This window comes from Hemibagrus wyckioides, linkage group LG13, assembly GCF_019097595.1.
Source record: "Hemibagrus wyckioides isolate EC202008001 linkage group LG13, SWU_Hwy_1.0, whole genome shotgun sequence".
NCBI lineage: Eukaryota > Metazoa > Chordata > Actinopteri > Siluriformes > Bagridae > Hemibagrus > Hemibagrus wyckioides.
Genome location: NC_080722.1, coordinates 16,731,697 through 16,746,593, shown reverse-complemented (window position 1 = coordinate 16,746,593; position 14,897 = coordinate 16,731,697). Strand labels below are relative to the sequence as shown.

Below are 14,897 nucleotides of genomic sequence, written 5' to 3'. Positions count from 1 at the left end.
AATAATATGATTGTGTTGTCAATTTTCCTATTTATTTTAGAAGCCCAATTTATTCCCAACAAGCAACTTCAGCCCAAAGAGACTCAGATCTACATCAAGCTGGTCAAATATGCCATGCAGGCTTTGGATATTTACCAGGTATGACTGACCCTTAATTATTGTACCGTCTTGGCTGTTAAAGACTTCTGCTGTTTGGTGAAAAGATAAATTGGTTTTCTGTGGGTTATGAACTCGTGACTGAGGCACAGAGTGTTGATGCAGACAGTGAAGTTCTACAGCTTATCACAGAGACCAAACCCCCCCCCCTTTTGGCTAGGTACAGATTGCTGGCAACGGGCAGACATACATTCGTGTGGCCAACTGTCAGACTGTCCGCATGAAGGAGGAGAAGGAGGTTCTGGAGCACTTCGCTGGAGTTTTTACCATGATGAACCCACTTACTTTTAAAGAGATTTTCCAAACCACTGTGCCATACATGGTCGAGAGGATCTCCAAAAACTACGCCCTGCAGGTAGGTGTTAGTTTGCTTTGGATCAGGCTGTAGTTCCCAGACGCTGTGCACTTACACTCTGTTGTCAAGGGCAGATGTTGGTGCATACGAATCCAGCAGGAGCCACACCTGAGTCCACCAGTTTATTCAGTTAGTCTTGGCTATCCATAGACTTAGGTGTGGCTTCTACTTGGTTAGAATGAAAACCTCAACTCACACCAGCACCCACACAAGACTGGACACCTGGTCTAGTGTATGAGTGTGTGTAGTTAGTACAGTTGCTAGAAGGAAACCTAGCAAGTAGCATGTCAAACATCAACCAATTTTCACACTGATTAGTGCACTTGTTAGCTTAAGGAGTTGCATGTAGTTATTGCCATTTTTTTAATGCTCACACATGATAACTCTGTAAATACAGACTAAGAGTTTCATCCAAATGCTGTAAATGTCTTTCTCTCTCTCTCTCACTTTTCAGATTGTTGCGAACTCTTTCCTGGCTAACTTGTCGACCTCTGCACTGTTTGCCACTATCCTAGTGGAATACCTTTTGGAGCGGCTCCCCGAGATGGGCTCCAACGTGGAGCTTTCCAACCTCTACCTCAAACTCTTCAAACTTGTCTTTGGCTCTGTTTCTCTTTTTGCTGCCGAGAACGAGCAGATGCTCAAGGTCAGAAACTGTAACCTTTGTCCTCAGTCTTATTTTTTTTTTCCTTCTTTTTTTTTTTTTGCACAAAGATAGCTGGTTTAGAAAGTGGATTTTGATGGCTCAGAGATTCTCGCACACCCCTAACTATGACAACATGCATGCCGACGATGGCGTCTGCGCTAGCATCCTCGCCGCATTAATTTTAATACGTTCTGTCAGCTGCTCAGATGAGAAATGACACTTGTGCCTCAGATTGACAGCAAGGACTAGAGTGAAGGTCACTGAAATAATGGTGCAGAGAGGGAAGAGCTCTATTCTTCTTTTCTCTGACCCATGCTTCCTGCTTTATTGAGAGCAGGATATGATATTCAGAAAATATTAATTGACTCGCTCTCTCTTGTCACATTTCAATATGACAACTGTAATTCATCCTTCAGCTTTTAAGTACTACATGACATCCTCATACTTTAGGTGGCTTTCACAGATAAAGATGAATGTATTGATCGACCCACTTTAAATGCTCAGTGCTTTGAGCCTTTTGTGGAGCATGCTAAACTCTAAATTCAGGTTTCTGGTTAAAGGTTCTATATCTTTTATTACCACAAAATCTGTTAAGCTGTTTTTGTTTTTGTTTATGTATTTATTTGTTTTTGGCATTTTCTCTTCTATGTGCAGCCCCATCTCCATAAGATTGTGAACAGCTCCATGGAACTTGCCCAGTCAGCCAAAGAGCCCTACAACTACTTCCTGTTGCTCAGGGCTCTGTTCCGTTCTATCGGTGGAGGAAGTCATGACCTGCTGTATCAGGAGTTTCTGCCTCTTCTACCCAACCTGCTGCAGGGTAAGCAAACACTTCTGTTTGTTCTGGGCTGCTGTTAACTATCGAGCAGTCTCTCCAGAAATGAACGGCTTTGATTGAGCTGCAGTTTTTCAAAAATCATTACAGACATGTCGCGTGATCATCACAACACACATATAGTCAAAGCCCTCTTCCATTCATTGATGCATCGAACATTAGTACAGCTATCAGAGCAAGTAATTACATGTGTCTTCACTGGTAGCATTTTTGGCTGCAAAAACAGACTGGAGAGACTGATTGAGGTGTGTTATGTAGTTTAGGAATAATTAAATGCTGCTATTCGTTAGGTATTTTCCATATTTAAATTGATTTTGAAAAATGTTTTCAGTGAGTTTCAGCTTTTTCATTTGAAAACATTAGATCACTGATGGATGTAGCTGTTTAGGATCTAAGTGCATAGACAGGCTGTCATTATGTAGAAAGATTCTTCGCAACTTAAAAGCCTGGCTTATTTATAGAAGGCTGTCCAAGATCATTTCCATGGGTGTTTTTATTCAGCGTTTTGTTACTGATGTTAATCTGTAAGTTCTCGTTTCTAAATTCTCCATTAAACAAGCCGATTTTAAACATGGCTATGTTGTTGAGTGACCATGCTTTCATAATGGCATTGATTACTTCCCAGCATCATATTTATCAACACACTGATGGACAATTTTGCCCTTTATCCACAATTAGAAAGGTTTGTGGCGAACATGACATGAGGCAGTTTTATGAGCTGATATTTAGCTCAAATAATATTTATGAACTGATATTAAGTTAAGCATGGATACCATACCAGATATATGCTTTCTATGTCTGTGTTTTTTATTCGCCATGCCTAATGTTTATAAAAATAAATCTCCTCAGGTTTGAACATGCTGCAGAGTGGCCTTCATAAGCAGCACATGAAGGATCTGTTTGTGGAGTTGTGTCTGACCGTGCCTGTGAGGCTGAGCTCTTTGCTTCCCTACCTGCCCATGCTTATGGACCCGCTGGTGTCTGCGCTCAACGGCTCCCAGACGCTGGTAAGCCAGGGCCTGCGCACTCTCGAGCTCTGTGTGGACAACCTGCAGCCAGACTTCCTGTACGATCATATCCAGCCTGTTCGTGCTGAGCTCATGCAGGTACAGTCTTTCACCTTTGAAGTTTGAACTTGAGGAGATATATATTTACTTTTTTGCTGGTTTTGAAGCCACAGTGTTTTTGTTGTGTGTTTAGGCCCTTTGGAGAACTTTGAGGAATCCAGCAGAGACCATCTCCCATGTAGCTTACCGGGTGCTGGGCAAATTTGGTGGAAGCAACCGGAAGATGCTGAAGGAGTCTCAGAGGCTGCAGTATGTGGTGACTGAGGTTCAGGGCCCCAGCATTAAGGCTGAGTTCACTGACTGCAAAGCCTCTATTCAGCTGCCCATGGAGAAGGTATTACTTTCTTCTTTTTTTTTCACTATTGTGTGGAGTCTCTTTGTCCGGGAAATGCCGAGGTTGTTTGCAGTGAATAAGGATGCTCATGCATGCAAACTATGGAATGACTACAAACCGTGATTAAAAAAAAAAAAAGGCCTGTCAGATACTGTACAAATGCCTCCTCAATGGTATGAAACATTGCTTATTCACTCCATAGCACAGTTTTTCAGCGATATGAAATTAAAGCAGAGATCTTGAGACTTCAATTGTTTATATGGAAGTGTTCATTAGTAAATAATAACGTGTTTATAACGTGATCAGTCAGTTACATTCTTAGCAGTCATAAATACTGCAGGGATGTGGGGCAGCTTTGTATGTGCAATTTAGCCAAGTCATGCACTTAGCAGTTTGCGATCAGTGACGCAACATTCACTGAACTTTAGGGCATTTAAGAAATCCGTAAGAATCATATGTAAGCTCGTGTTAGCAAAGTCCGCTTTGTATTGTATTTTAGCGTGAGCTTCAAGGCAGCACAGGAGGGGCCGGGGACAGGATTCGCATTGTGTAATGAATTCTTGTCAGAGAGTAACGTGTGTGAGAGAGGAGACGGTGTCTTCCCCAGGTAATTAAAGAGATCATCAGGCTGTAAGCAGCTCCTGTCCCCATCCTCCTGCTCCTCCCACTCCTTAATCAATCTCTCTGTGCCGTGCAGACGGGATTATTTGCTCCAGCTAATGGCTCTTCCTGCTGCCCGCCGCTACTTGGGAAAACACAAACTGTCATTTTTGTAATTGCCTTCGTGCCTCCAAGATGGATGCCTCCCGCCATTACGCTGGCGCAGCTTAATTTCATTTGCATACGCCTCGCGGTTGCAGCGAGCAGCAGCTGCTCTTCAGTGCAGCCTGGAGCCCAGCTCTGTCGGTTTGGATTAAGAGAAGCTCAGACGCTCCATAACTCTCAATATCCCCCGCAGGACCAACAACAACCCCCAGTCAGCCCTTTGCTCCAGCACCAAGTGTGACTACTTTTGGAGTGCTTTTTAAGAACTCTTGATTGCGACAAATTCAGAAGAGAAATGGTTGTAGTGATAAAGTCTAGAGCACTTGGAAATGAGAGCTAACAAACGATGCAGTGCTGTTTAGCCATCCTGATTCCTGTCCCTCCAGCATTGCCGAGTCAGCACTCCACACAGAAGTGCTAGTGCTTTCGAGCCCAAGTTCGCTTACCGCCGACTTGATTAATCTCCCCCATTTTCCGTCACCTTGGCGGTTCTGCCTGTATTTGTCTCTTGTCTAAGCATGGCGACTTTAATAAGGTTTAGCTTTCAGACAAGGTGATAAAGTTTCTAGTGTTTGTCTGGTGAATACTACACTATATGTAGATTTAAAAACTCAAAAATCTCTTTTGGAAAGTTAGTTACTGAACTGATAAACTGTGTTAATGTGAAATGTGGCATGTATCTAAAAATAAAATGGTTTTCTTATAAAGGTATGCCTTTCGGGGTTTAAGGGTGACCCTATTATAAATGTCACATAGCAGAACAGCCAGTTTCCTCAGGATCTGAACCCCCCCATGTTTATTTCTTTGTTTCCCCCCTTGTCATTTTTAGCATGTAGCTTGTCTAAGTGTGTCTTTTTGCCACTTGATTCACCTTTCATGGAAAAAAGGTTTCACATATTACAAAAAATTGGATCAGCCCCCCCCCCCTGTCACATTATGCAGCTAACACATGTCAGTATATATCTTTATGCAGTGGCTTGAACTCATTAAGGCAATTCAGTCTGATGTAGCTTTGTGTCAGATTATTTCAGTCAGAGGAACAGAACATGCAATGAAGGAAATGCCAGAAACATTTAATGCTCTATAGCTGCATTACAATATGGTGGCATCAGGTAAGTTTGAAGTGTTTTTTTCTCTATTGTTTTCCAGGCTATAGAGACAGCGCTGGACTGTCTGAAGAGTGCCAACACAGAGCCATATTACAGGCGACAGGCATGGGAGGTGATCAAATGCTTCCTGGTGGCTATGACCAGCCTGGAGGACAACAAACACGCCCTGTACCAGCTCCTCGCTCATCCTAAGTACGATCCACTTATCTGTCACACAAGCCTTAAATACATTTCCGTTGGCATCTCAAAAGGGATGTAAAGTTTAGGTTTTCAAGGAGTTCTCTGGCTTTCCGCTTTGCTTATCTCCTCCATTTGTTTCTTCAGCCAGTTCTCAGGGCGCAACGTGAGCACAGTTGGCTTCTGTATCGTCCTAACCTCGGCGGTTCCTCAGAGCCACGTGCGCCCTGTTAAAAAGGGGCTAATTACTCAGACAGTTCGAGCGGCTGTGCGTAGAGGGTAGCTGGGTCACATTACCCAGGCATTGAACTCAGCGCTGCGGCTAATTGACTTTCCTCTCTGTCTGTTTACCCCAAAAGCCTGCTGCCTGTGCCCCTCACAGAGATAATGAAGTGTGTCAGTTATGAAGGGGGAAGAGCAGCCTCCGCTGTCAGATGTCTTGATTCATGACATCCTCTCTTTCTCACTTTGAGCGTGGCAGACTGCGCTGGTCACAGTGAAAAGTGCCTTTTCAGAATGCAGCATGCTCACTTAATATCTCAAATGCCAGCCCGGATAATGGAGTCCCATTCAAGTGGCGGCGGTATGAATTTGAATTGATCCGCCACTCCCTCCTCCGCTAGCCAGCTCCTCAGCTATGTCTAGGCCAGAGCCAAAGTCTTTTAAATAGCGATAATGAAATGGCACAATCCATCACTGCTGCTTCTGGCATTTGGCCTTATAGAATACAAGCTCAGGCATGGATAAAACAGCCGCTCAATCATAGCGTTCCTATCAGTGGGGGTAAATAATGAAACATCCAACCAAATGCCAGTCAAATGCAAAGCAGAAGCTCCCACAGGACTGAGCTGTTGATGTATAAACATCTTTTTGGCATTGACTAATTAACCTTTATTACCTGACTTAAATTTTTTGATACTTCTGACTTGAAATGATGAAAATTCTACAGTTTTCTTTTTAAACCTAAACTCAGTCCACCATCTCGCACACAACATATTAGCCAGTACCCCCCCCCAAAAATTCTACTCTCGGAGACGGGCCTCTCCTCTCTGAATTTATTTAACTATGTGATTTATAAAAATAGCTTTCTATGTGTTTATTAGTTCTGTGTGTGTATAACAGATTCTGAATTCTGAATTTCAAGTAAACCGCTACAGAAAGTAGCTTGTAAGATTATATTCAGTTATGATCGTGTGTGCTGCAGATGTGCAGCAGATTAAGTTGAAATCTTTTTGTGAGCTGTTTTTAATTCCGGCCTTTTCTTGTAGCTTTACAGAGAAATGGATCCCTAATGTAATCATCTCCCACCGCTACAAGGCTCAGGACACGCCTGCACGCAGGACATTTGAACAGGCCCTGACCGGAGCCTTTATGTCTGCGGTCATTAAAGATCTGCGTCCAAGTGCTCTGCCTTTCGTGGCCAGTCTCATCCGCCATTACACCATGGTGGCTGTAGCTCAGCAGTGTGGTACGTACAACACTATATTCCTTATGCAGCAAAGCCATGAATTCTTTTTTTGATGAATAAACCTTGTGTATCTTATATTTGAATGCTGGAATTAATGGTCAATCTACAGAATCCAGATTTTATTTTATTTTTTCTTTTAACTTCCCCAGGTCCGTTCCTGCTGCCATGCTACCAGCAAGGCAGTCAGCCCAGTACTGCTATGTTCCACAGTGAGGAGAATGGCTCTAAGGGAATGGATCCTCTGGTACTGATCGATGCCATCGCCATCTGCATGGCATACGAGGAGAAAGAGCTGTGTAAGATCGGCGAAGTTGCACTGGCTGTCATTTTTGATGTCGCTAGCATCATCTTAGGATCCAAAGAGAGGGTGAGTCTTTCTTCTTGCAGCACACAATCTCAACCCTGTTCATGTCAAATGTCTGCTGATGTTTGATAAGACATATTTTGAGTTAAAGTGCAGTGTTTGCTTCTGCCAGGCGTGCCAGCTGCCACTCTTTTCCTACATCGTGGAGCGTCTGTGTGCGTGTTGCTATGAGCAGGCTTGGTATGCCAAGCTTGGTGGAGTGGTGTCTATCAAGTTCCTCATGGAGAGACTGCCACTCATTTGGGTGCTGCAGAACCAACTCACCTTCCTCAAGGCCCTGCTGTTTGTCATGATGGACCTCACTGGCGAGGTAGGAACAGTCACAGTGTCGCACCTCCAGGTTTATGTGTAGGAAGATTTTACTAGAGGATTGTGCCTGTCCCTGTAGAAGGGGAGGCACCAGTGTTGCTCCACCCAGAATGTGCTGCTACAGTTTTTACAGCCATGTCCAATCTCAGATCCTAGGCATTTCCATCGCAACACAAGTCTAAACAGACTACAATCATCATAAAAAAAAAATGCAGAATAAATTCTTCCACTAAGAATCAGTGCCCCTAGGATGTGTGTTCTGCTGACATGATGCATAGTGCTGCTGAATTCTGATTGGTCAGATAAATTTCCTGACAGTAGTCCTGGCTGCAAAGCAAGTCACAGATTTATGTTCATGTGCTCAGTCTAATGTTATTGTTTTTATAGAAGCAGATAGTTCACAGGGACTGGTTTGTCAGAACATAAATTTTCTTTTCATTGTTTATAGCTGCTATAGCATACTTGCTTACAGAAACTATTGTGTTTATTCCGACATTAATTGTAACTTTGAATAAATAAAAAATATGGCGTATTTAATGTAGTTGCTGGCAAGTTATTGTGTGGAATAAAATACTTATCCTGTTTTGATTCCTTGAATCTCTACCAGTACCAACTCCTTGTACATAAAATGAATCCTAATCACTCACCTCCTAATGTTTGCGGCAGGTATCTAATGGTGCAGTGGCGATGGCGAAGACCACCCTGGAGCAGCTGCTGGTGCGCTGTGCCACTCCACTGAAGGAGGAGGAGAAGACTGAGGAGTTGCTCAGTGCACAGGACAAGTCCTTTCACATGGTGACGCACGACCTGGTGCGCGAGGTCACCTCACCCAACTCCACTGTGCGCAAACAAGCCATGCACTCATTGCAAGTTCTGGCCCAGGTTACTGGCAAGAGTGTCACTATCATCATGGAGCCTCACAAAGAGGTATGTTTGAGTGATGTACCATCAGGGCTCTAAATAATTACATTTTCTTCTTTTTGTCCACACCTGATGGATGCACATGAAACTATCTGAAATTGAGCTGGAATATGAAATACAACATGTTGTGAAAAAGTAAAGCTTTATATTGTGCATTACAAAACTTCCAGATGCTTCCCAGAGATAACAAAAGCAATAAATGAATCCGGTGACAAATGCAGCTGAAAGATATAACCTCTCGCAATGTTGTCGTTACAGAGAAAACCCATCAATGATCGTACGCCTTCACATGTAATCAGGAAAAGTTTTAAGAACGATGTTTGTTTGCTATCAGGTTCTTCAGGATATGGTTCCTCCCAAGAAGCATCTTCTTCGTCACCAGCCTGCCAACGCTCAGATAGGGCTGATGGAAGGGAACACATTCTGCACCACACTGCAGCCTCGCCTCTTTACCATGGATCTCAGCGTTGTCGAGCACAAGGTCTTCTACACTGAGGTAATCTCCGTGCACTCACACATTGCGGAGTGCCAGAAATCACATACTGAGTGCAACTAATCACGCCCTAAAATAATTCTTCCCAATGTTTATCCACTATATAAAGTAACTGGCTTAAATTATTATTTATTCGATTTCAGTCAAAGACACTTTTTTTTTCCCCAGAGTCAGGTTTTTTTTTTTTTTCTTGATCATCACTTTTTTTTTTTTTTTTAGGTTATTCCTTGTTAATTCCTTGTCATTTGTGTCTTGTGCAGTTGTTGAATCTGTGTGAGGCTGAAGATGCCGCACTTATGAAGCTGCCCTGCTACAAGAGTCTGCCTTCTCTGGTGCCGTTGCGCATTGCTGCCCTCAGTAAGTATTTTACTTCCTTCTTACCTTCCTAATTTACAACATACCTGTGTAGAGGTGGTACTTGTGCTATGTATGGCAGCCTGACAAAATTTCAATTATGTATATATATAAGACGAACTATAATGACCTTCACAATTGTTTGTTAGAACTTAATTTATCACATTTTTCTTGTTGTTTTTGCCTGTTTACTATAATTGTAGAACTGCTTTACACATTCAGTGTGTGTTAGGTCACATTATTTCCTGTGAACGTTAATACGCATTTTGCATAAACATATTTTCTGTGTGTGTTCTTGTTCAGATGCTTTGGCAGCCTGCAACTACCTGCCCCAGTCTAGGGAAAAGATTATTGCAGCTCTCTTCAAGGCCCTGAACTCCACCAACAGTGAGCTGCAGGAGGCTGGCGAGGCCTGCATGAGAAAGGTCAGCTCTCTTACAACACCGGTCTTCTTTTATTCCCCTTTCTCTGCATCTCTCCCTGCCGTGCTGCCACTAATGAGTTCTGCCTGGAACAATCAATACAGGATGGAGTGAGGCAGGCGGTGAGGAAAATGAATGTGGCTGTGATGCATCATCTTGCTATGGAAGACTGGCCTGGGCTTTATTAGAGTGGCCTTTCCTTTGCTAATGGAGATACACTGGGCTTTGAGTTTTTCTGTCCCACTGCTGACAGGAGACTGAAAGGCAGCCTGCTGTTTTTGTGCAGCATGATACTGCTGAAGAATAAAGTCACATTTCTCCTCTTTTTAGATGTCGCACACATCAGTGTGGGTAATGATGTATATTGGCGCCAAAAACATATGATAAATTTAACGCCACACTAGGTATATTAATGTGACTGATTTAACTAACGCATTATAATATAATAATATTCCAAATTCTGTATGTCTGGTTTTCAATGAAGTGTTCACGGATCCCTTTTGCAGGCTGAAACCTGCAAATCAAGTAATAAAGATTTTTTCTTTATAGTTTGTACTAGAATGAACAGGATTGTAGTAAATATTTTTATTAAAAGTGCACGCTAGTGAAAGCTGTCACCTGCTGAACTACACCACTACACTATCCATGTATTCATTCATAGAGTCGTCAAAGCACGTTTTTCCCCCCAAATGCTCTAATTGTAAATGCAGTGTCTAAGGCGTGCCCTGACTTACAACAGAAAGATTTTTACTATGTGCATTAATTAGTGTCCACAATTGACCTAAAAATCCTAAACACATAGGTTAAAAAGGCAGCCGTAAAAGAATGTCTCTCATTGTGTAGTTTCTTTTCTCTAAGTTCTTGGAGGGAGCCACCATTGAAGTAGATCAGATCCACACTCACATGCGGCCCCTGCTGATGATGCTGGGAGATTATCGCAGCCTGACTCTAAATGTGGTAAACAGACTCACCTCCGTCACAAGACTCTTCCCCAACTCCTTCAATGACAAGTTTTGTGACCAGATGATGGTGAGTTACAAGCACATAAGAAGACCTTTTATTTAACATAGCTCACTGTCACTTATGCTTCTATCCATCACTTACTCTGAAATGTCACGGCGGTTGTATTATAGCTGTGTAACCTTTGGGCTTTGTTTCTCTCAGCAACACTTGAGGAAATGGATGGAGGTGGTGGTGCTCACTCATAAAGGAGGCCAGCGCAGTGATGGCAGTGTAAGTGTGAGCCAGTTTCCTTTTGCCTGCATTAGGGTTCAGCAGGGCTGAGTGAGCTTATTTTTGGAAGTCGGTGCTGACTCTCTGGGTCTTTACTGTGACTTTCAAATTTTTCCGAATGCAGATATATGTCTCCGAGTGATTTTCTGCTTTAGATTAAGCCTCTGCAGTCAGCATCGTCACACTGTTTTAGCAGTGCTGTGTTTCAAGAGAGTGGTAGCAGAGGCCCGAGTCGAGTGTTCCCCCCCACAGTGTTCTGCCCAAGAACAGCTTGCTCATATATGAGGTGCGAGTGGCCATATTACAATCAATGATTAATTAGGCGCCAGACTCCCATGGCTCGGCTTGCTAACAAGACTCCAAGCATTGGATCCTTGTTATCTGGTGGGCAGATAACCTTGTAGAGAAAAGAAAAGGTGAGAGGATGGAACCTCATAGATTACTGACATCCTTTGTGGCACTCTTTCTTTGCACCCACTTCCTCTAAACGTATCGCAATTACATGCAAATTGGTCCTCTGTACCTGTAACTCATGAGCGGCCATGCTGATGAGGCGGTGTCAGGCAGGGGGCGGGGCTCAGGATGATGAATTGTGAATTGAAACAGGGTGATGTTTTTTATGCACATTTCTTCAAACTTGTCTTTTTAAATGTGTCATGAGACAGTTTAACTAAAGCTACAGTTTTTTAGACCACACTCTGTCCTTCTGTCAGTCTGTGCTTCATGATCAGCCCTTCCACTCATTTGGTCTTCACATCTTTTCTTCGCATCTCCTTTCTTTCTCGCATCTCAGCCACCCCTCCATCATTAATGTTCTTCACTGCTGTCCTGTCACTCACTGCTTTGCTGATTGTGTGTTCGTTATTCTCTTGTTCTGGAGCAGCCTGCCATGGAGGGTGTGGAGGTGAGATGGTGCTGTGTTGGGAGGCGTTCTGCCTGTGCTTGTGCTTATTTTTCTCTCTGTGCTGATGGAGTGCTCTGTACCTGTAACTGTGCCTCTGTGTCTGTGGTGTCGTGTTTGATTTCTGAGTATCACTTTTTCCTATGTTCGTCCCGTCAAGTCTAGACATAGTCATTGTTGAGTGCAGTATTCAGACAGCTGATTGGTGATGAGGAGTGTATGTATATGTATGGAAATAGGATTTTTTTTTTTTTCTGGTTTTACATTTTACATGAAAATTGAAGGTCTGTGAAGGTGCTTCAGGTGCTTTAAAGTACCAACATTTTTGAAACTCAAGCACTGGAACACCTGGGGGTAAATAACCCATCCTCCCAGACCACCCTAGGTCAGCAAACAGCATCTCTTGTGTAGTCCTCTAAAACAAAGTACTGGTCATAAGTGTCTAGGAACCTTAATCTAGAAACATCTGATTTTTTTTTCTGCTTCATAGTCTGTCTTTACTAAATTCAACATTAAAAATGCGAAACCCTACATTTTATTTCTGAGGAATTCTTCCTACTGTTTCTTGCTGTTCTGTTCTAGTCTGTACCATGGGTCATAACAATTATGTACAAAGTACTAACAGAGTGATGGTTTTTATCCTTTTATACCAAATAGGAGATGAAGATCTGCTCAGCCATCATAAACCTCTTTCACCTGATCCCGGCTGCTCCTCAGACTCTGGTCAAACCCCTGCTGGAGGTAGTGATGAAGACTGAGCGAGCCATGCTGATTGAGGTACAGGGCTTTTTTTAATGGATATATATATATGTTTTGCCATGATGGGCAACAGTTGGGCAACAAACTTTTCTGTGTGTGTCCGTTTAGGCGGGCAGTCCTTTCCGAGAGCCACTCATCAAGTTCCTGACACGTCACCCCTCCCAGACAGTGGAACTGTTCATGATGGAGGCCACGCTGAATGACCCGCAGTGGAGCCGCATGTTCATGGTAAACTTTTTTTGAGTGTTCTGCGTCTAAACTTATTCATTACAGTAACTGCATGTGGTTGAAAGATTTGCTGACGTGATAAACTCCTCTTTTCAGAGTTTCTTAAAGCACAAAGATGCCAAGCCCCTCCGAGATGTGTTGGCCTCAAACCCGAGTCGCTTCGTCCCCCTGCTAGTTCCTGCAGGTACTCCAGGTACGGTGCGGCCCGGCTCACCGTCCACCAGTACGGCTCGCCTAGACCTGCAGTTCCAGGCCATTAAGGTGAACAGAAGTCTTGGGTCATTATTCTCATCATTCCACATTAATCTGACGAGTGACTGTTCACTATAGGACAGCACTGTAACCAATTCTTTTCTGTCTTAGATCATAAGCATTATAGTGAAGAATGATGAAGGTTGGCTAGCCGGCCAGCACTCTTTGGTGAGCCAGCTAAGGCGTGTCTGGGTCAGCGAGGCTTTCCAGGAGCGCCACCGTAAAGACAACATGGCTGCCACAAACTGGAAGGAGCCTAAATTGCTGGCTTACTGCCTGCTCAGCTATTGCAAGTATGACCAGGACATTCTAAATCATGGACTTTTCACATCACATGGATGTGGAAAAAACCTGTATGATTATATTAATGGAAATCATATTTTGTTGTTGACCGAGAGGGTTGTTGCTTTACAGACGTAACTACTCTGAGATCGAACTGCTCTTCCAGCTGTTGCGAGCCTTCACTGGCCGCTTCCTGTGCAACATGACCTTCCTGAAAGAGTATATGGAGGAAGAGATTCCGAAGAACTACACCATAGCACACAAACGAGCGCTCTTCTTCCGCTTCGTCGAATTCAACGACCCGCAGTTTAATGACGAGCTCAAAGCCAAGGTGAGACACCTTTTGATGTGTAAAGATGGTGTGATTGGGAGAAATGTTTCAAAGTCTTAAATATTGTTAGTTTAATATAATACAGGGCTGAATTTCCAAGAGACTTGAACCTTGTCAAATCAACAGACGAGAAGCTCTCCAAGGTATTTTGCATGCATACATAGGGAATCTCTGTGCTTAGCTGTGACCCTTTTCTATTATCTTGGATGTATTTGGTGGGTGTGACTGATTTTGTGACATGGATCCGTGTACCTGTGCATAACAAACACAATCTCTATTCTTAATTAGAGACAAAAAGGGCTGAGGCATGAGATTGGAACATGCTCCTGTCATGCCACCTGAGCACTGGGAGTATAATCCTGTATTTGAAAGGCCCTGCTGAATACACATGGCTAAAGCCGGGAGGAAACTTTTTTTTATCTCGGCTTTGCTCGTAGAGGTACTGCATTTACACACCTGCAGCTCTTTGAGGAAGGCTGCTGAATATTTCTGTGCAGGTTACACAGCTTTACCTAGTTATAGTAGGTTTGCATAACACTGGTGTTATGGTTTTATGGGAAGTTAGTAAATGGTGTCTTAGTGACCATTTTAAGAATTATCCATATAAATATCTGCATTTATTTATTTAGAGCCTTTAGAGTGTTCAATGTCTCTTGATTAATGTCACTTTCCTCCTGCAAACACAGTCAATTTCCATGATTTTTGGTTGTTTAGCCATCGCTGCCCTCCTACAGCTCTGTAAAGCGTAACCATTTTTCACCTCCTGCCAGCCTGTATCCGAATCACTGCCACTAAAAGTGCACACAGAGACGTTTTTTTTTTTCTGAGTAGACACAGCAACCTGTTTCAACGCAATGCTTGTTTTGAGTGCTATTCTCTGTTGTTCTATTCTCTGATGTCTGTGGGGGGGTGTCTGTGTTTAGGGGCTGTGTGCTGCCATAATAGATAGTGTGTAATGGAGTCTGTGCTGCTCCATCAGTCATGCTAACGGCGTAGGGGCTCATTAGGGCGGGGGATAATGAAGGCACACCTGCAGCCCTGCAGCCTGCCTGATACCAGCATCGTACGTGCCATCATTTATTTTACACGCACGCTAACACAACAAAAACCCACACGCAGCATCCACTATTAAACAA

The 14,897-nt window shown here is 43.3% G+C and overlaps 1 protein-coding gene across 2 annotated transcripts in view; it reads left to right on the top strand.

Annotated features, from left to right (window-relative positions):
* trrap (transformation/transcription domain-associated protein) overlaps positions 1–14,897 on the top strand; it is a 64,144-nt gene that overhangs the window by 9,236 nt on the left and 40,011 nt on the right. The window contains exons 16-36 of one of the 2 annotated variants that reach the window (XM_058406144.1): positions 41–138; positions 323–511; positions 966–1,157; positions 1,812–1,977; positions 2,842–3,098; positions 3,193–3,393; positions 5,308–5,459; positions 6,713–6,912; positions 7,062–7,279; positions 7,389–7,586; positions 8,252–8,512; positions 8,841–9,002; positions 9,260–9,356; positions 9,657–9,778; positions 10,634–10,804; positions 10,940–11,008; positions 12,567–12,686; positions 12,777–12,896; positions 12,993–13,157; positions 13,260–13,441; positions 13,563–13,761. In XM_058406144.1, the coding sequence (XP_058262127.1) occupies positions 41–138; positions 323–511; positions 966–1,157; positions 1,812–1,977; positions 2,842–3,098; positions 3,193–3,393; positions 5,308–5,459; positions 6,713–6,912; positions 7,062–7,279; positions 7,389–7,586; positions 8,252–8,512; positions 8,841–9,002; positions 9,260–9,356; positions 9,657–9,778; positions 10,634–10,804; positions 10,940–11,008; positions 12,567–12,686; positions 12,777–12,896; positions 12,993–13,157; positions 13,260–13,441; positions 13,563–13,761 (3,539 nt within the window). Of the gene's footprint in view, positions 1–40; positions 139–316; positions 512–965; positions 1,158–1,811; positions 1,978–2,841; positions 3,099–3,192; positions 3,394–5,307; positions 5,460–6,712; positions 6,913–7,061; positions 7,280–7,388; positions 7,587–8,251; positions 8,513–8,840; positions 9,003–9,259; positions 9,357–9,656; positions 9,779–10,633; positions 10,805–10,939; positions 11,009–12,566; positions 12,687–12,776; positions 12,897–12,992; positions 13,158–13,259; positions 13,442–13,562; positions 13,762–14,897 lie in introns of both variants that reach the window. The other variant, XM_058406143.1, reaches the window with a different exon arrangement.